At 38.0% G+C, this 22688-nt stretch overlaps 1 protein-coding gene across 9 annotated transcripts in view; it reads left to right on the forward strand.

Annotated features, from left to right (window-relative positions):
- Nachralpha4 (nicotinic Acetylcholine Receptor alpha4) overlaps positions 1–22688 on the forward strand; it is a 157442-nt gene that overhangs the window by 108263 nt on the left and 26491 nt on the right. For 5 of the 9 annotated variants that reach the window (XM_064135078.1, XM_064135085.1, XM_064135071.1 and 2 more), the window contains one exon: positions 6302–6482. In XM_064135078.1, the coding sequence (XP_063991148.1) occupies positions 6302–6482 (181 nt within the window). Of the gene's footprint in view, positions 1–6270; positions 6483–7225; positions 7407–22688 lie in introns of those variants that run through there. The other 4 variants (XM_064135117.1, XM_064135097.1, XM_064135128.1 and 1 more) reach the window with 3 other exon arrangements.

The raw sequence follows: 22688 nt of genomic DNA on the forward strand, positions 1-22688 counted from the left end.
GAACGGCAGAGACAAAAACAAAGTGAGTGCTGAGAGGATGAGGAATATTTCTCATTTAAAAAAGTCACTTGGTAAACTCGAAAGTTTCACCGAGAGACTTCTTTATTCTGAATGCTGAATCTACCTGCGAGTAAAATGAAAAATAAACCCAGCACCGACGCTTATCCCTGGGTAATCCCCGTGTACCCGTCGACATCCCTCTCACCTACCCCTTTACCCTGTCCCGCAACCCTCAACGATATTGAATACGCGGTAGTGCTATACAGATGGGTATAAAAAGAAAGGGAGGGGGTAAAAGGCGAGACCAACAGCAACAGACCGGAAAAGGGAAATAATAAAGAATCCTATGAAACATTCATGGCGCGCCTCTCGACTCAAGTATATATTGTTGTGAAGAAAATAAATAACCTGAGTACATAACCTTTTACGAATGGATTTAAGATTATTCAAGGGCTCTCGATAGATTTGCAGATTTTGAAATAAATCCTCCTGGGTTTTAATTGACATCGGGGGATTATTGATTGACGATATCCAAGTTATTTTTTAAACTTTTGTGTAAGAGTCTGGACCCTAAATGGAATTACGAATAATTACGCGAATTAAATGTAGTGGATTTTATATTTTGGTTGAAATTATTTTTCCGTTCTTCTTTCTTCCATCTTATGGTAGGTTTGTTGGGGAAATACTCAGTGCAATTGAATGAAACTGCTGATGACAATGAATTTCGTGGTTTTTTCTCTTTACACGAGTACAGTGAATCATTCCGGTTGATAAATAACAGACGAATATTGTGGTGGTATTTTTGTGAAAGGGTGGAGGTTGAGGATTGAGAAGGGGAGGAAAAAACATGGGGGAATTGGCTGGCTGAAGTGGAAGGAGGAGCAGACGTCTTCTATTTATAGTACAGTCGAGTGCACTTTCAGCTAAATCAGACCGAGTTTAATTTTTATTTTTTATTTCGATAGGACATTGCCGGTGTTTTTGCGGAGCGGCTGCCTATTTGTCGGGATGCCCGTGATAATTGGGGGATAATCTTTAAGAAAGTCGTGATAATTAGTTTTCAGAATAATTATGAAGTTTCTTATTTATTTCGAGAGTTAGGAGAATCTGATTTCAATTTACTGGTATTGCAAAGACAACTTTTCTATATTCAAAATAGGAAGCGAGATACTGAGCTGGACATTTATTCATATAATGAGAAATATTTTATTAAGAATGATTAGAGACATTTTATTCTGACACCTCGGAAATTTATTCTCTCAATCCATTAACTTCTACTCCAACCGCACAATAATTTTCATTTTTATCAGAACACAATTTGTCTAACCTACCATAAAATGTAATCATCCTATATTGATTTTTACTAAGTGTCAGGATAAAAAGGAGGTAACTATAACTCATGATGCACTTTCACAGAACGGTACGGTAATTTATATAAAAAATTTTTCTCTGTGCATCTCTATAAAAAAATTCCTTAAATTCACGTATCTATCCTTTTATCCGATAACACTAAACATTGAATAATTCATTATTCAATTTCCATTGATCCTGGAAATAAATTGAATGAATCTCAAACTTACTCCTCTGGAATAACAATTACCCATCCTCATAATTTCCCCCCAGAAAACTGGAACTCTGCGTCTGCGGTTGAATTGAATAGGCCGAGATATATATATATACATATATATTCAGGAAATTAGTGCTCAGTATTATTACAGTAGTAACGTGATACTTTCTCCCACCCCCTCGAAATCATCCTCCGTGGTACGATTTAGTTTGGGTTAAAAGCAAGTGAAACACTGTAAAAGTTGAACTGGGCTGCACACACATAGACTTGTACCACTGAGCTCCTCATCACTCCTCGTAAATTCGATTCTAGTGAAACTCGTTTCCCGAGGGCCACTTCGGTACGGGACCGTGGCGGAGGGTGAAGGGGTAAGAGGGAGAGAGAGATGTGAAGGAGTATAGGAGCAAGAAAGTTAACTCTTCGGTGAGGAGTATCCTGTGTACGCGAACCGGGCGGTTAAAACGAGGGAGAAAAATATCTATGTATAAACTGAAAACTCAGTTTAGTATCGCGTTCGTGTTATATTCTCAGGAGGAATCAAGACTGACAGGATATAAATGTCACTCGAGTATCTGTTAGAATAAGGGGGAAATATTGGGGTGAGGTGTGTCATGGGGACCCGGATGACATGGGGCGTTCACAATTAAGAAGGGGAAAGTTCTGAGAAGAATTTTTTAAATTATTGCGAAAGGAAATTCTTTAGGGATTTCTGTTAAATTTACTTTTCCATTTATCATCATTTGAGTCTTCATTTTTGAGTAAAATTGCGCGGATTTATTTTTCTCGGCATTTTAATTACTCTTGCAATAATTCGTAATTGAAATGGGCAACGATATCGAGATCCAGATCTACTTTAATTTATTTAATTAATTATGACAAAGGGGTGGATTCCAGAAATCAAAGCTCTTTCATTTCAATACCGTGGAAACAATCCTAACATTAGTTTTATTGGGTAGAATATACGATAATCATTTCAATATCTTTGAAAGCCTCGTCCTCAACCCGCTCTCTTCAGACTTAATATTTTCTGATATCCAAGAGAAGAGCTTGTTGAACTCTAGGGAAATAGAAAATATACCTCTACCACTCAATTTACTGTAAAAGTAAGTGCAGTCTTTTTTTCTTTCTCTTTGCGTAGAAAATTTTTCCACTGAGGAGTTCTACCTCTTCATCCCCGCGACAAAAGGCTTTTCAGATTAAAAAACTCCGAACTGGTGCAGTATCATTCAAATTTTTTTTTTTCGAGGTTTGAAGTACATAATTCATAAATCCTTTTTTCATATAGATAAATAACAAACGTAATGTTCTCAGCTCTGACTATCCTCTCAACAGCGGCCATTCATTTTATCATCAAAAATGTAAAAGCTTTGGGAAAACCTTTTAAAAGTCGAGAATGATAAAAAAATTTACCTCCATCATCCAATTTTCAATATAATTGACTGAAGTGCATTTTTACCGTTCACGAATATTCTCCATCACAGATTTTTTTATTTCCCGAGTCACACACTTTCCATCACCAGAAACAAAGGGGTTTTTTAAAAATACAATCATGTAACGGGTGGCGGAAAAAATTAAAATTTAAGATTTATCTTGGGGATATTTTTTCCCAGATTCCGTGTAACAGTACAATGAAACATTAAGTGGCATATTTTTTTAACTTCATGAATTTGGTTCTGGAAACTTAATTTCAAGCTTCACAATTGAGATCACTTTGATGAATTCGAGGATATATTTTTCCATGAACAGTATACGAATTATATCTTCACAACAGCTTTCTCGTCTCCCTCGGCTGCTAAATTATGTACCCAACCCTCATTTGGGGCTCCCTTATATCATGAAATATCCCTTTGAAAGATCCCTCTTTTTATTCTCCTCCTATCCCCCTTCTAAAAATCTAAAACCATGAGGACAGAAGCTTTTTAAACTCCGGGAAAATATGAAATAAATTGAAAAAAAAAACCTCCACCACTCAATTCTGTGGATAAGTGAGTGGAGTGAGAGCCTCTCCTCTTTATTATCTTATTTTACTAAATTTTCTCAAGTGTATTCTGCTCCGAGGGCTTCTCGCTCCCTCGCACTGGCCCCTTATCAGTCCCGTTGAGTACCGAGGGTGCTATTGTACCAGAGAGTCTATATAATATCGTACAGATGCAGTCTCGGCTACGTGGTATGGTATTCGAGGGCGATGAAAACTGTCGGTGAACGAGTCCTTGGGTGGGCTGTATACCATGAACCACGGGGGTTAAGTGAAATTGAAGTTTCTTGGTCGCTGATGAAAACTGTTGGTTGGTGTGGATCAACCCATGGGAGAAAAAACCCACGGGAGTGTCTGTTGGTTACAGTTTCGTTTTTGCTTTTAATCTTGGGTCTGGGGTCGAGGATGTAGGCGAATGGGAACTACCCACGGCTCCTTTATTGATGGAATGAAGGGCGAATGGTGAGAGTGGCTATCAGTTGGTACGAGTTAAAAATGAGAATCATTTAGTGAACTCCATTTTGTACGTTGAGGGTTAAAGGGTAATAAAGAACTGGTTTAAAGCATCATTTTTTCATTTAATTGGTGTTAGGTGAGAGGAAAACGACCGGTTGAGTCGTGGATTCGGGCTAACTCTAGGGTAATTATTGTATTTCAAGTCGTTACACCCTTTATGACTTTTTCAAACGGTCGTTAGGGACTTTCGATTACTCGAATTCTCGTTTTGGCTTTATTTTACGTGCCACTCCGCCCCATTGTATTCACATCATTTTGCAGGCGATAATTATTTGTAATTTTTTTGACAGTGACAGCTTAATGGCATGACTTGATTCTCAGTGTGTAAAAGTCGGAATTTCGGGTAATTTAATTATCATCAGTCAAAGTATTCGGTACCTTTGATAGTTCATGGGAATTTTAATTACATCCGATGGTTGTGAAATCCGAGTTAATTGAAATTTTCGTTCGAACCTTTCATTTATTTCATTTTATGCAGATATGAATAGAAATTGGACAGGTTGATCACTTTGATGATATGCGATTGAATGCGGCTGTGTGGCTAAAAAAAATATTGAACTTGTGTGTCATCAATGGAAGACAATTGCAAAGGTCGCTCATTGTTTGGTCTTTTTGCCAATACCACGAGTTTGGTTTGGCTGTCGTGCATCACAGGTTGCTCACTTGAATTGTTTGCTGTTTACCCTCGGTGCCTCGGTAGAGACTGCTTGTTTGCCAAACACAACCGACGTGTGTATTGTCTTGCGTGATTTCAGCGAGAATCTCTTTGAGAATATCGATACTCTCGCTGTCGGAGTCCTCGGCACATTTAGATATTCAAAAAAAAATTATCTTTCCATCTCCAGCTGTCATAGAATTGGCTAATAGTTCCAGAAAAAATTACCATAAGAGGTTCAAGTTCTCGGAAAATGGGGAATTGTAAATATTTGATAAATCACCTGTGCCACTGTCATTCAGCGCAAATAGAATTAAAATAAACACAATGTAAGGGACCAACTTGCTACCTCCTTTAGAGCACTTGAGATGTTTCCGTATGACTTGGCGCCCTTTGAGCCGTCCGACAAATGATTTCCATCCCGTCTCGCTTCACTTCGCAATTCAAATGGAGTGTGTGGACACAACGACTCAAGCGATTCACTCCCGATATGACGTAGTGAAAATTGTTGAATTTACCAGGGGACAATTCGTTTGCCAACGGGGAATTTGAAACTCCTTACCCCACTGGCATAGTGTGAACCATTTTCAGAGTAAACTTGGTGGTGTGAAACTTTGACGAATGACTGAGTTTAACCGGAGGTGGTGAATTCACCCTATCATCTGCATACCAAGAATTTTCTTCCACCATTTGACCGCAAAATTTTGCTTCTCCATTCCTTGCAAATAATCCCACCAGTGACAGGGGAACAGTACGCACTAAAATAGAGTCAAAATAAAATAATCAAGTGAACGAAAATTACCGGGATAAATTCAACAATATCATTAAAGTCAAAAGGAGTTGTAAAATCATTTGACCGACTTTTCAGCGGCCTATAAAAATTGGAAGAATATTATCGGACTATGACATCCCTCACTCAACGCCCTTTGCGCCTCTCTAACCGTCCACTCCCGCATATAAACCGTCCACCCTTATTTACTCGATCCGCCGATGAAATTACCCTTCCCTTCGCTGGCTTAAAAAATATGAAAACCTTTTATCGAGATCGATTAAACGGGACTCGACTATTGCATCAAGATAAAGTCCATTCTCCCTCGATATAAAAAAGTGCATTTGAGTCTATTATGCAGACACTCACACACTCTTAGCACACATTACCTCGACATTTTCCAAGCTAAAGTAGATGCACTCAGGGTTGAATGATGGTGTATGACGGGGAAGGGGGTGCCTAGTGCACGACGCAGAATTATCTCTTTTCATCCGGGGAAAATCTCCGTAGTCTACAAAACGTAGGCGACAGATACAACAGAATATAACTAGAAAGAAATTCTACGATTTTCACTTCTCTAATTCTCAGAAATCAATTTTTTTTCTTTTTAACGTCAAAAGGATAATTTGCAATCCATCGCTCAGCTCTCTCTCAATTTTTCGTCCAATTAACGGTGATAGAGATGATCGATGAATGAACTGAGTAAATGATTGAACGGGAATAAAATCAAAAAACTAGTGGGCTTTGTTATTGAATCGTAAGTACAAAGTAAGCTCGAACCGCCGCAGCGCCCAGAACCACTAATGTGCTCGCTCGCAGCGCGGACGGAAACTTCGAGGTGACCTTGGCCACGAAGGCCACCATCTACCACCAGGGCTTGGTCGAGTGGAAGCCACCGGCAATTTATAAATCCTCCTGTGAAATCGACGTCGAGTACTTCCCATTCGACGAACAGACCTGCGTACTCAAGTTTGGCTCTTGGACGTACGACGGCTTCAAGGTAAATTCGCATGGTAGAGAATCGTTATTTTTAGGTTAAGACATTTGTTGTGGATTAGGGGCTCTTACTCCCCGAGGGGAAATGATTTTGCGCGGTCGTCGAACCTCCGGGAGAAAATATTCTGTAGGTTCCAGAGGTGTCTATTCCAGTGCTTGACCGACCTCGATTATGTCATAAAAATTAATGACGGCTACGAACGTTGAAAAACTATGTAATGAAGAGCAGTCTGGAAGTGACGAGGCATTGAAAGACCCTTGTTTCAAAGCCGTTTTACCCCACAAGTTTAATAACATTTAAAAAAAATACGTACAAACTGTTCAAATTAAAATTATTCTGACATAAATATTATTTCGACAGAATTAACTGGTAATGAGATCTACATTTGAACTCCATTTTATTTTTCAAACTACCGTAATGAACAGATACCATGACACGTTGATAGATTCGATGATTAAATGAAAAAAGTTATTGGTACCTCACCTCCTCCACTTCCAGACTTGGAGCTCCCCTGCGTCGTTCAATCTTCACAAAATCTTTTATACATAATTTCCGTAATTCATCGAAAATGATCGAGCACTGGAACCCAGCGCAGAGAGTATATCTGCCCATCCGGTCAATGAACAGTAATTAATGAGGAAAAACAAATACGATGGTGATGGGGACTGGGCAGGTATGCTCGCATCTGTTACTTTCAGGAAAGTATTCTAGATGAAGGTATGGGGTTGTTTCTTCGGTGATTCCAGCGCCGACGGTAACTACGAGGTGACCCTGATGACCAAGGCAATAGTCTTCCATTCAGGACTGGTCGTATGGCAACCACCAGCTGTTTATAAATCCTCGTGCTCCATCGACGTTGAGTTCTTTCCATACGACGTACAGACCTGTGTTTTGAAGTTAGGCTCCTGGACCTATGACGGTTTCAAGGTGCCGATTGACGATTACAAAAATGATTAACGAATGAAATTCATTTAATTGAATAATGATGTGGAATTTATATTAACGATTGCTGAGATAATTATTCATTTATTTGATGATTTCATTTATTGGATTGAGTTTTTAGGAATGGCTCGTGAGCGTCGTCTCGTTAATAAGCTCGTGCGATGCGCTGTTGGACGTCTGTTATAGAGGAAATGATGAAATTAATTAGTTGAATGATGGCTGATGATTTCTTGTATTGGTTAATCTTGAAAAATGAATTTTTATATTATTTTATGAATATTCGGTGAACGTTAAGCCTTTAGAAAAATTTCTAGAGTAATAATTCTGAAAAATTAGTCAGTCAGAAAATTCTGCAGAGAATATTTCATAAATATCTCGAAAATCATCACTTCTAGAGAAAAATATGACAAAATCATTTACATAGATTTTTAAATTGTCGGCAAAAAATATTTAATATTTTTTTTTGTAGACTCAATAATTTTTGAGATATCAGTTTGATAAATTACTCAAAGTGGAAAATCAGCTAAAATATGGCCTGCCATAAATATAAATCATTCTGTTAAGTTGTTTCATCATTTCCGGAATATATTACATTATTGATATCCATAACTATGAATATGTAATTGTATTTTCACAATACATTGAATGGCCAATGTTTTATTGACGTTCGAGTTCGTTTCTGCAGTAATATTTTTCAACTGTTTTATCGAATTCACGAATTTATGAAAAAGCCTCGAGCATAAAGGGCGCCACATACCGGGCTACGTTTATTATTTATTATGTTACTCGTCGGCATGACGATTCAACGTAATCGATTGAGTTTAACTTAATTTTATAGAGACAATTTAGTTAATTTTTTCCATGATTTTTGAATCGTCATACCGAGGATATGATTCCATGAGGATCAGCTGACCAGATTGACATTCAAATTCTGGTTTTTATCATTATTTTGGTGATGATTTGTATAGAGTGGGCGTCACTACGTCTCGATACATGTGGGAAAGGTATAAAATCACGAAATTCGACGGACTTGCTATATAATAATGAACTGTTAATGAATTAAAATGTTCCACTTCATTGTGAATTAATTCACTGAATTGAGTGAATTTTAACATTCATTTTCACAGTGGAAATGAATGCTTCTGACGCGGATTGTTCAGTTTGCATATGATGCTCGCAACATGTCATGTGAAATGCCTGCTTGACAGTCGAGTGCATCGAGTGGTATAATTTAAAATTATTAATTATGAATAAACTTCCGGCTGGGAGTTATCGCATTGCTGGAGCTAAGCTCAAGTGACACTCTGTCCTGTGATGAATGACAGGTGCTCTCATTCAACATTGTCGGGATAAATTATGCTTCAATATTGATCTCCATTGATTAGTCCAGCGATAATAAAAATTCAAACTCGGTCTTCTATTATTGTCAATTTTTTCAACAATCATCCACTTCATTTGGTTATTTCCAACTCGAAAACATTTTTTTAATTTACATTTAAATCTCATTTAATTATGTCAATACAAAAGTGGAAATTTCTTGTTGGGGAAGTTACGAATAATTGAAGGCATAATCTGAATTAAACGCAAATTAAATTTTGAAAAATTTTCTAAAGTCATGGGACAATTTAGAAAGACATCGAGACTTAAAAGGATACAAGCAATTCGTGGAAATTAAACTACTCAAATAAATTCTTATGAATTCTTCCATGGCCCGACTCGATAAGATAATAGCTGTTTAAGTGAAGTTGTCCCCTCGATCACCAAATTAGCGAGTTACCGAGGTTATTAAGATAGTGGATACTACGCCACCATAGCGTTAATTAGCCCGCCCCTATTAAGGTCAAAAGCGCAGGGCGCATGTGCATCGCGATCTCCGTCAAAAATTCAAGTAGCGCTATTGTTTTCGCCGTTAGATTGAGAATCCAACCTCCGACGACACAATTTGCATTTCGCCAATTCTCGATGCGCTCGTGACTGGCCTACCACTTTCCCTCGAACCATTCTCTACCTTTCTTCCATCATCTTCTCCTACCCTCCCTTTTTCATTGCTCTTCACCACCTGCACCTGGAATACAAATTTCGGGAACCAGTGCAGTAATATTTTTCTATTGTTTTACTGTGTTTCCGTTCTCTTTTCTCCTCTGTATGAAGTGTTTGGGAATCAAACGGTAATCAAAGCTTTCTATCAATTTTCCACTCGTGTTCTAGTTTTGCCGGTTTAACGTTGTCGAATGGAATCGGGTTTTACATTCATTGTTCGGGGGTTGAATATTTGAATGGAAAATAAATCATTGAATTCGAAAAATTGTCAGAAGTATGGCACGTCGATTGTTGTAATTCATAATCTGAATTGTTGAAATAAACCAAAAGGAATTTTATAGTTTACTAGAGGTTCAATGGGATCCAACAAATTCAGGAGAAACGATATGAAAAATAATTTGATGCAGGCAGGAATTTCGAGTCTCAAATCGTGTTAAATTTAATTTAATTGCAAATACCGCTTTTCAGAAAATTATAAATAAACTAAACGCAATGCAATGGTGGCCTGAAAATTAAATAAGCCATTGGAACTAAAATCATGTCTGGAATCGCCAATTCCGGTCGGAAATTCGGGATAATTGAATTTCCCAGATTAGATTATCCCCGATATTTCCATGACATCGAGAATTTCTAAATCGATTGAGGAAATTGAACATTACATAAACTAAATTTTTATTCTATCAAAAAACACGAAAAATTACATCCTAAATACTAACGTGATTTAATCATTTTCTTGTAACTGAGTGATTGATAAAAATTTCAAGATTTAAAAAAAGGGATAGAAATTCATCCTCTCAACACACGAAACATCGAATGATCGTGTCGACTATTTCCCATTATCGACTTTCAAATAATTAATTACCGCGCTAAATGCTGCACTAAAGCACACCATCCCCCTGGGATAATCCCAAAAGGTAACAGACGCTGCTCAGGGTGTGTTTGATGCATGTGTCTCGCATATATGATTGAATTCACAAGAGTTCATGCATGCATTCTGCAGAATGTCGTCGGAAAAATAAAACTGAAAATCGGGCGGGAGGTAAAATGAGAATACACGCCATCGATTGAATGAATGAAAGAGGGAGTCAGGAGAAATCGCGAGATATGACAGAGCGAGACAAGAGGACAAAAAATTGTCCGATGAAAGCATTCTCTTGGGCGTTATAGGTATGACTTGACTCTATTCTTATCGTCCACTTTAGTTGGTACCAAGCATCAGGCGGGATTCTCAGGGATAAAGAACCAGAAGGAGGCAAAGAGGAAGTCACTTGAGTGCAATCGTTACTGATGGTATTTTCTTTCAAATCCATTCCATTTTTCTCCTCTCTGTACTTCCTCTATTATCTCCTCTTTATTTCACTTTTTTTTTCATTGTCCAGGCACTTGAACAGTATTTTTTATTGCTCCCAACATCCTGAGGCGCTTTATCTATTCACGTGAAAATTGTATGAACAGGAAATTCAATAATTTCGAGTTTCTCGTTTCAGTTATGAGAGGTGTTCAAGAAAAACGGCAGAATTTTATTTTTGTAGCATAAAAAATCCCTTTATCATTTATTGAAAATCGGAATTTGATTCTCGAAGACAATAAAAAAATATTTCCACACAGAAACTACATTTTACTAAACATAAATTACGGTTTGTTACATGCATTTTACCGTTTCGTTCCGTGAAAATTTACTTTAAAAAAATATTAGAATAAATTATGCGCTTTTAAGCTTAGTAAATATCTTAAATTCGAATTGAACTTCGGAGTTCATTGGTAACATCAGAAATACGGTTCCACCATTTGCAGTTTTCAATATCGAATTTTTCAATAATATAGAATGCAAATAAAGATAGACTGGGCCGAGAAGAGCGTTGTGCTTTAATGGAATATTGGGGTTACGGATCGGTATTGCCTGTGTGCTTCGTGTTGCTTCGCAATATGCATGCCAATGTCACTTGGCGCCAGCGACAGAGGGTGACTGCCACCCTAGAGTCAGGCGTTGAGGGGTAAGAGAGGCCAAAGGGGGGAAGTTATGAGATTCTACGAGTGACCAGCCTGTGTTAGGAGCATACGAGGATGTGAACGTTAACGCGTGATACACACTCGCATTCTCTGTCGTGTCTGCATCAGCACTGTCCTTCTCCCCTTGTCCCTCTTTGTGTGGAGATTCCCTTCATCCCCAGTCATGGCCTGTGTTTCGAATCACACTCGGAATTTTCCATTAGCAATGGCGTAGTCCGATAATAACTGTCCTGCCCCCGACGGATGATGGAAAGCATAAAACATTAACCAAAAGAAAATATTGAAATTGGCGGTTTATTGGGGACATGGGAGAGAGGGGGATTAATTTCGGGGGTCAGTAAAGCCGATAGGACGATGGACTCAGTGGATGGGAATGGAGATGGGTGTTCGCTCTACGTAGAGAAACATTACCAAACAAGTCAAGTTATCCTGAAGTGAAAAAACGGTCTTTAATCGTTTTTTATTTAATGTCGTGGAAAAAAGTAGCGTTTTGACCTGGAAATTTCCTCTGAAAACATTTGTATTTATTTCTTATTAATGGAAAGGATTAATTGCACTGTATTTTCGTGAAATTGTTCATATTTTAGTGAAATATTGATTAAATATTAAAGGACATTTATTTGGTCATATTCAGCTCTGCGATTTTTCAATAAATAACGAGTCGCGTTTAGAATAAACAAATCGCCTCATCAGCATGACGAACGAGTTGGAAATAAATTTTCCGAGTTTTTCATTCAATTTATCACCTTGCTAGATAAATATTTAGGAGACGGATCATTTTTTTTCCCACGTTCGAACAAAATTCCAACAATACTCCATGCGCCCCAGTACAAGTGAGGTAAACCGACCGGTAAAAGCTACTACACCTGTTTTAAAAAATTGTTGAAATGGCAATTCTACAACCAGTGCCTGTGCAGTTGGGCGAGGGTGGAAAGAGTGAGGGGGGGGGAGGTAGGAAGTATCATGGAGGCTGGGCATGAAAGTTAATTAAAGCTTCGATTACACTCGGGTATCCGCTCGAATGCGTATGGCCGCGCGTCTGATCCTGATACTGATGCGTCATTGGATTATTTTCCACATTCCGAGCATTGGAACCCACCAGCTGCGTGGCACCACCAATATCTATATGACAAACTCCACCGTTTTATCATCGGAGGGGGTATTCATATGGAAATTTAGGGCAAATATTTTACGGACGAAAATTGTATTAACAATTCTTCAACGCTTGAATTCCGGACAGGATAATGGATTTGTGTTTTGCATTCATTATTCATTTTACTTTATAATGCAAAAAAATTCTCTGTGTGCATCATTATTGTATTGGAATCGGTGGCATGAGGACAGAATTAATGAAATCGGAATACGACTCGAAAGCGATTTTTCCGCTTCACCGCGAAGCTCTTCTAGAATCTGACTAATGAGTTTCGTTTTCGTAATTTGATGAAGATGGAAGTTTTCAGTGAAATGTAGCCCTTCAAATTCGACTCAAAAAACGAAAAATTAGTGGAAATTAATTAATTTTTAATTTGTAATCATATTTTATTTTGGTCGCTCGAAGTAAATTATCGTACCGTACCGTGTGGTTAGACAAATCGATGTGAAAGGAAATTCCTAGTGGAATTCTCATTACTTGTCAGTTTATGGGAACCTTCCTGTGACATCCTCCAAGATATCTTTTCAATTCCAACTCGTCTATTTCACACTCGTCTCATCCTGTAACAGGTCCTAACAATGAAAAGCGCCATCAATTAATTCCATTCAAGCGGCCTAGCACTCACTGCGCTTTATTTTATTTTGCGGAACCAATTTTTCGGTCAGTGAATATGACCGACGCGGCTTTCTGTGCATCCATTTAATTTCATTCGACGTTGAAATTTTTTTTACCAGAAAATTCAATTTTTTTTCTATCTAGTTCATTCTTTTTTACATTAAATGCAACGTGACAACGTGATCCCCGTGGGAACGGGACAGTTACCGACGATTATTTCGACTCGTTCTTTTCCCCTGCTGTGCGTTTAATTCGGTGGAGAGAGAATTTGGATGCACAGGGCGCTGGGATTTGCAAAATTTTGCAGAGTAAAGACCTCGGGATAATTCGGTGGAAGGGGGAGAGACTCGAGTAGGATGGAGAATTCCCGATTAAATCCCTCGTCGATATCTTGCTGTAGGTGTCTGAATGCAAAGAGACACGGGCATCCACTGGGCTGACCCCGGTGGGAACCCGGCAAATCACTTACTGCGGGGCTTCGTCAGAGATACATGAATATTCGGATTTATCCTAACTTATGGGAAGGCGGATTACAATGTCTTGACTATTTAATTCGTTGAGGTAATGAGGAGACTCATCAAGTAATGAAAATCCTCTGATTAAAATTACAAATTTCCGTTTTCATAAAGAGACAGAGAAAATTGCGAGTTCTCGAAAATTCTTTGTAGCAGAATTTTTACTAGGAATTATTTTTAAAAATTCATCTCAGTGCCCCTAATTTTTGGTCTTCTAGGAAAATCATTTATTTAAATAAAATAAAGTTGGCTCGAGGCAAATAAATAAGTTCAATCAAAAGAATACGGAATAACGGTTTTTGTTCAAATTGAAGACGATTTTACATTAATGCTAGACTCCATATAATTATAATTATAATCTTCTTTATGTGCTCTCGTCTAATGAAATCGCTGGAGTACTTTTAAAATATCCTCACCTGGATTTATTAATCTAGAAATTTCATCAAAATGCTCACTTACAACTCTCTGAGTCGCTGGTACTGTTCAAGCACCTCTTTTCGAGAAAGTCTCATCAACCCCTCATCCCCACATAAAACTCCACATGCCCACTGTTACCATTGGAAACTTGTCGAAAGTTTGGCAGATTGAACCTGGCAATGTCCATTTCCACCAGAGTTTCTAGCCGTTAATTACTACGGTACAGACGTCGTACCGGACTTCCGGTGCGGAAGCTCACGAGCTCAGCAGAGCGAGCTTAATCGCTTGGCAATTCAGCGTATTTCACTGTGAAATGGGTTTAAGAAATTCCTTTCAAAGGACAAGGTTTTTTCGACCCCCAGTCCACTTTTTTTTTCACGTTAAACTGTTTTTAAAATCTTCGCTGAAGTTGATGAAGGATCTTCATGCAAATTTCTGGAATAATGAGCTGAGAAAAGTTAAAAAGTTCGCTCTTTCTTTGTGGCATCGATTTGCGGGATTTTTTCACGCATAATCTAACAAATGGCTGGAGGTAGGCGAGGTGACTTTCTCTTGGAGACTTTAGAATTATCAAAACTAATTAGTTTGGCATTTGTACTTTGCTAGTCGAGCCAGAGGGAGAGAGAGAGGTGTCTCGGGAAATTAAGGGGTTGGTTTATGTCGAACGCAAGTTTTGTTTCTTGTCAAAGCGTTTTTGGTATTGGATATTGTCCGACTCAAGCGAAAGACAACTTTGGAATACCTGGAAAATTCAATATTCATTAAATACGCACACATACCTCAATATATCGATTTTCCATATGTGTTGATATCGATTTCGGATGCACCGATACATCGGTTTCCGATAAAGAAGTGTATTGATTGTGTGTCAATCTGAATACGAATTATTAATCATTAATCTGAATACGATACGTGACCATGATCCGTTAGTTATTAACGAATGGGCGTCATCCTCCCCAAATTTCCAGATTTATAATTTCGAACTATTCAACTTTCCCATTTACCGGCACATGCATTTCCACAACTAAATTCATCATCGAAAGATTTTATTTGCAGACTCAAAGAGCCATTTTTCAGTGCAAATAGAACTCTTTTCATTCCTCTGACAGCCAAACCTCAATATTCATTAAACATTGAAACATAATACTCGCGAAACGTACACATTTTATACCTTTTCCATGGAGACTCGACTGTGTAACCACGGTGGCGTTCAAAATCGTGCTTTTTCCGTTTCTCTCTTTTTTTTTACCCTCATCCTCGTCCATCAAATGTATTTAATTTTTTTTGTTCATTACATCTGATATCGTTTGCATTTTATTCTGTTCCATTTACTTTTATTTTGAGAATGGAATTTTTAATGCATCGTAACCAGTTTTATTCGAGCGCATAAATCACTCATGAGATAAACAAACAAAAATACGAAACGCACACGAACAACAATCGTAATGATGAAAGAATAAGAGTTAAATAAATTATCATCAACTGAAACGTTGACGTAATACCATTAAACACTGTCATTACATGTATGTATTTGTTTTTCATTTGATATTGTTGAATATTTATTGTTAATTAGTGAAACGTCGTGCGACGATAGATGATAAATCGACTTGCGCATCGATGTTGTGAAAACGCATTAGAGATAAAAGCATAATGAATGCTCGCAAAAAGCTTTGTGTATAGAGAGGCTGCAAGGATGGCCGTTGAAATAATGTTATAATGAAAGAGAGAACATAATCAATACCTAGTTTATCCGGACAATTTTTTTATCAGTATTTTTTTTTCCAATCGGCGATGGCGGAGAAGGGGAATAAGAGGTGGGGGGACTTTTTAATTTACAAATGAAAGGACTAGAGTGATTTAGAAACAAATGGAATCGGCATTGGCTCGTCTGAAATGGAAAAAAAAGAAGTGACAGTCAATTAAAAAAGTTTTTGCGCTAAAGTTTCATCATGGATGAGAGCTTCCAATCTGCTATTCTTGGCTAGAGGAGGGTTAATTGGAGAATCATAACTTTTTTTTTCTTATTATAGTTATATGCATGTTTATATATTTATGTATCTGTGTGACAGTTTTATGGTGATCAATAACGGGAATGTTTGATATTTTATGTTTCATTGTTACGAGTGGACTTAGGGAAAAAATTATAGAAAATTTAGATTTTAAATGAAAGGTTTGAAGACCCCAGGGCTGCTTGCAGAGCTATTTATTAATTCATTAAGGGTATTAAGATGAAAATTACGTTTGGCAATATTATTTCCCTGAGCAACAATATTTTTTGACAGTGCATTTCTCCAGGTCAGTCATTCCTCGGTGGCCCATGTCCATCTTGGGATATTCCTATCGGCTTGAATTATGATATCATTGTGGTACACATGTCCTCGAATGAACACTCAAGTAAATGATATTCAATCAATTTTTTCACGTACCGATGCCAATCTCCGTTTATGATTCACAAATTATCCAGCGAATCGAATTACTCTAATATAATTACGAAAATTATTCATCCGCCAGACACGATATTTCCTCTTCCCCTAAGAAACCTGATCGTCAACGTTATCTGCATAATTAATCTCGAAGTCTCCAAGGACAAGTGCCCGTGAAACCCTGTAATTCAAATCAGTTTCTACCCATTAAAAAGACAATCCACCACTGCATCGACGAATATTCCAGTATAATCCAGTCCTGTATAAGCTGGTTAACTTAATACCCTTGTTGTACACGTTATCACTCAAGGGGGACGTCATAACTTCACATTCTACACATTCGAAACTATGCAGCGACTCGATTAACGATTCTCTCTATTTACTCGTCAACTCTTAACGATCAATAAAATCTGGGATATCTCAGTTGCACATCTCAAAGTCGCCAGTTTGACGATGGCAGTAACTGAAGGTATTAAAAATATTAAAATTTTTCCAAATAAACTGTCATGAAAGGGGCATTCGAATTTTCTCATCAAATAGTTCGAATGAAAAATGGCTGAAGTTGTTTAATGCCCCTTCGCTTGCCAAAGAAACCGAAATAACATCCCTCAGTTGTTGTTCTCCTCTTCAACGAGAAACATAAATTACCGAGTTGTTTTGCTTCTCTTGTTTTTTTATTCTATTTGTTAATATCAGTCATTCGAGCTCTGATTGTATCACATTGTCATTATGATGTCTCATCGTGAAGTATTACCCGACTTCTTCTAGGCGAATCATTTTACAAATATCTTTCAGTAAAAAACTAGAACACGAGAGCTTTTGGATCCTCTAAAAACATTGAACTACCCGGTTTAGCGTTATAAAAAAGTAGCCTCTAATTTGGTTCTTATCGGAGGCTCTCCAGATTGTCCTAGAAGATAACAAAGTTCCATCCAAGGATGGAAAAAGCCCAGAAAACAGGTTGAGATCACCTCACGTCATCCAAATGCTCCATCAGTGTCTCGTTAAAGCTCGTTGATGCTCGTGCAAGGGTACACAGCCGGTGATAGGGGTTTTTGGTTTGTGCTGCTTACTCAACGTCTTGGTGTCTCGAGTCCCCTGAAAGTACTCGCGACATATTCCACGGAGAGGATGTTCAGCCTCAAGAATGGCCTCTGTAGCTTTAACGATTATAACCCGAAATATACGTAGATGCTGGCGCCGTTCGGGCCAACGTCCGTTTCATTTCCGCATTTGATTGTGATTAAACTGTAATCAAGGAGTGGTGGATTTTTTTTTTTTCTAGTTATCAAGGTAATGGATCTGAGTAGATGACGAGGAAATTCTTTCGGAAGATCGGGATTTTCGTTAATCAAAGACGGGTTTATGTTCGTCGGGTTTTTATGTCGTGACTGATGGAGTCAAACTCGCGTGCAGTCGAGATGAAATGAGATAAATGAAAGGAGGAGAATTACGGAGGGAGATGTAGGTCGTATCGATACACGGAACACCGATCGGTCATTTCTATTTCTGCGTGGAATTCATTAGCTCATTCTATCCCCGCTGATGGATTCGGGGAGGCTATTTTCGATGGCGTCGGTTTATGAGTGCAATAGGTTGATTTCAGAGAGTGGAAAAAATTGAGACGTCGACGGTAACGGAATGGGTATTGAAGCCGCCATGATGGAGACCCTCAGATTAGATTATTCTATCCTCAAGGTCTGAAATACTCCACCGGTGCTGGATTTTTCAATTCGTCTGCAGAGAATTCAAGTTCCGGTTTCACTATTAACGATTTGACTTTATTTTAATTCTATTATAATTATACCAAACACTTATTTATAATTTATAATGATAATTTATCATTATAATTATGACAAATTTTTGTAACCATGTCCCATGATACTGACATCTGTCTAATTGCGGAATATCATTCGAGGAGACGTTAATTTATAAATTCAATAGTTTTTATTACTGGATTTTAATAAAGGCTACTGGAAAGCAGAACTCTTTCCCTGATTCGGGGAGAAATTTCGTTGGAATGCACTACTTTTCGTCTCTACATTTTAGTACAACTGGGCACTAAAATCCACAAACTGTTACGCGAAACCAGAAATTTTTTTCTCTCAGTCGCTTTCCTGGGGCTGATGAGCACCCATCCAATTACGAATCCCACTCGCGACTGCTGTTAATGCTTTTCACAGTCAGTAGTTACTATTGGTGATTTCACAGTATTATTTCATATTTCAAATCACACGTAAGGTACATAATATATGCTGCGTTATTCACTCAGTCAAATGTGTTCATTCATGTATTTCAAATGTCAATTTCCACTGTTCCGTTTACAAGATGAAAAGATGAATATCATGACCAGTCATAATCATTCACATATGTTGATTGTGCGGCTTTCGCGGCCATGATCACTAACATCATTGGCTCCCGGTTGGATACCGCATTTTTATTTGAATATTCCCGCAGGCCCAAAAATGTCGGTTTAGTCCACTCTCATGGGCAGAGAGAAATGTTCCATAAAATTCACGAAACTCACAGTTTGCTGACCGACTGGAGAACCGCCGGTTCAAGCAAATATTATGAAACGCTATGGAAATGTAAATTCATTTTAATAACGGGAAAATAAACAACTAGAAGAACAGCTAAATTCAAATGAAAATCCCACATGTCTCTTTCCCTAAAAAATTCCACACTTTAGTATACCATCGTCTCGTGCTCCTCCTTCATAAATCCACTCATGTCCAAAATGATATGTAGAAATGATTCCTCGAGTTATCTCATTAAAAACCCAAGAGCAAGCTCATATCACATTCCCACACGAAGTACCTCGTAAAATCCGAGAATTCACCTATTTTTTCCATCTCAACCGTAAAAATAATCCGACCAGAATTCTTTTCATCTTCATTCATCGCTGAGTGGATGGAATTTTTTTTCACCCTCCGAGAAAGACAAAAAGTAGTTTTATCGGTTCATCGACGTAGAGATGCACTGACAGCCACTGCAATTCAGGAAAAAAGTTCAGGCAGACGTCATACCAACGAGTTCGCCAGTACTTGTGTCCCACCAGCTACAGTTTCTCTATTTTTTTACAACAAAAACTTTTTCTCTCCAACCCCCCGTGAGTCTCTTCCGTATATAGGTTACAGTGTTTCACCACCAGCGAACGAAACTCCCACGAGGAGCCAGGACTTGTGCTCCTCTTTGTCACTGTTATTGCCTCACTGTCGCTTCAGGTTGAATGCAAGTATTCGGCAAGCTACTGGGGGCATTCAGCTGAAACTACATATATATCACTTCAGAAGCGTTTTTTCATGCGACTAGAAGAATTTATTTCCGAGTGATGGAAAAGATCAGTCGCGAGACAACAGAGTGAAAAGTGATTCGCAAGACTCTGACTGAGTTGATGATTCTCTTTGTAACAGTCGTTTGACGGTATTGCGACTCGCTATTTCAACTCAGTGAGAATGAAAAATTCGGAATCAAATGAGAGTGGAAATGACATGGATGAAAAACTGGTGTTGAACAAAAATATAGATAAAGACGATAGTCGGATTTTAGGTCTTGTGTTCTCGGACGGAGAACTTTTATAGGACTGCCCTTTACGTCGCTAGTTTTATCACTCATCGTTGTTGGGAAGGGTAGAGAGGATAGGGAGTTTCTTTATTTTAAGAGAATTCTTTTTCAGGGTAGAAGTTACTTTTCCACATTCGTAATGGAATATCCTATGTCGAAACACGTGTTTCAAAAAATTCTTCTTGTTTTACACATTTTTGGACATGAAGAGTTTTTAACTTTGGTGATAGTACAGGAAATGTGACTTTACGTTTACGGAATTTATTTTAGACGATTTTCAACGACTCAATTTTACGATGGAAAATTAATTAGATATAAATCATTAAAAATTCTCGCGATAATATTCGAAAAGGACTATTTTTGAATTGTTTAATAGGGAAAAAATACCTAAACTATTCGGATATGCGGAAAACTCCAGAAAAATTATCTGATGAACTCCATGTCTTCTGTTTCGGAGTAATTTTCCTTCATTTTTCCATTCTCGTCAATTTTTCTTTTCTGTGTTTACTTAACCGTAGAATAATCCCGGTGCGCTTGGAGTTTTGAACCCTTGATACCCGCCAATTATTCATTACCCTTCGTCCCGCTCCAATTGTGATATCCCCCCAGCAGGGGGTGAGGGCCTCAGACACCGGAATCCAAGGGAAATTAAACCCAAACACAAGGCTATCTATAGCTTTTCACCGAAAAAAAGTTAAAAATAAACTGAAACTTGTCTGAGAAAATATCTTCCATTCCTTGAGTTTATTATTCACCTCTCGTGCAGCATCAGGACATGAACCAGCCGCTTTTCATAGATTTATATTTTATCCTGGATTACGTACGATACCTTTTCCGCAGTGAAACGAGAGAGCGAACTCGATGGCGTACGCCTTGGAATTCCACCGACTGCGACATCCAATTTTCACGTCCGATGATTCCAGCCGAGTCGATACTTCCTCGTGCACTACATATCTCTCCCTCAACCGCCCAAGGACACATTCACCCAAGAGATTTACTCTCATTTTTCTCTTGAAAAATAAAAAAGACGAGAGCAAATAAAAATGAATAGCCGAGAGAGCAAAAAATTCAGTTTAAACATTTCTGCTTTACACTCGGTAATAAATTCCCATTAACCAGCACCAGGGGTTAATAAATATAATCCAGTCTACACTGGTGCAGTCTAATTAAGATTCTACCCGAGTATTCCTCGGACGCGGGGCTCTTTCAAAGATAATTCCGGGGGCTTCATGAGAACGAGGACTTGCTTAATACTCAAACGCTCCCGGTATTTCTCGGAGATATTCACCATACGTTAATAGGCAATGTCGGACACTCACTCTTCCTCTTGCTCACTTCTCCCCTCAATACTTTCGCGGAGCTACGGATTAGCTTTGGAATTGTAATAGGTGAATTCAATTAATTTCGTGGTATAGTAATCGGATGGCGTAGACTAGAAACTGTAATAACATTTTGTGAATTACATATTCTCCTGGGAAGAATTTGTAATGGATTTTTGAATTGAAATTTCAGGCATTCAGGTGCTCGAAATGAAAATAATTTGCAAAATTTGGTTTTCTCAATGTATCCGCTTTTGTAGAATTTTCATCACACGCAGAAAAAAAAATCACATTATTTTAGGTTCGATATTTTATTTATTTTATTGGACGGAGTAAATATTTTTCTTATAATCTAACGCTGCATTCACTTGATAGAATTTCCACCGAATTTTAAAATGACGATATTTTCACGGCAAGCGATTAATTTTTTTCTATATAGCTCATGAATTCAGCGCACGAGAATGTTTGCAGAATACCATATTTTGATACAAATGTGATAGGCTGTTCACGCGTGTGAAGCCGGAGGCTCGAGGCGAAGCCGCGGGCTGCGAGTCACACGAGCTGAAAAATCCCCATCGTACATGTGTCGAACAATTTTTTTTAACAAGCGATGAATCTTTTTTACTTCACACATTGACGGGAGGAATTTCTATTGACGAATGATAAAACCGAGTTTTTCGCCCGCGGTAACCGCAACACTAGTAACATTATTCAATCCGGAAAGTTTACGATAAATTCGTGTAAAAAATATTAATTATTCAATTGTCCATCCTCTTAATACTTAATTCCTTTATTTTTCAACAAAAGCATAGAAACTACATCCAACATTTTACTACTCACGAAAATTTCTGGAAGAAACTGCTCAACTCCTATTCATAAAGGGAGAATAAAAATTTTCAGATAATTCAGCGTTTGAGTGATGGGTTAACTAGAAAAAACGTTTCCTCATTATTAATTCTCTTGCCTCTCGACTCAAGAGACAGCCGATCGTTATCGCCATTGTCCCGGGCGATAATAATCGCCAGTGGAAAGCAGAGTGACGGAAAAATTTTCCAGTATTATCTATAATCGACGTGTGATTATTTTTTTCCATTCTCTTTATTGTTTTCCCATCCAGTTCTCGTTGTTTTTAAGCTTTATTGTCTCACTCGGCGTCTATATCACTAGTTGCCGATGTTCGTAGGGATCTGGGGGTAGACAAATCACACGGA

This window comes from Diachasmimorpha longicaudata, chromosome 1 (assembly GCF_034640455.1).
Source record: "Diachasmimorpha longicaudata isolate KC_UGA_2023 chromosome 1, iyDiaLong2, whole genome shotgun sequence".
Taxonomy (NCBI): domain Eukaryota; kingdom Metazoa; phylum Arthropoda; class Insecta; order Hymenoptera; family Braconidae; genus Diachasmimorpha; species Diachasmimorpha longicaudata.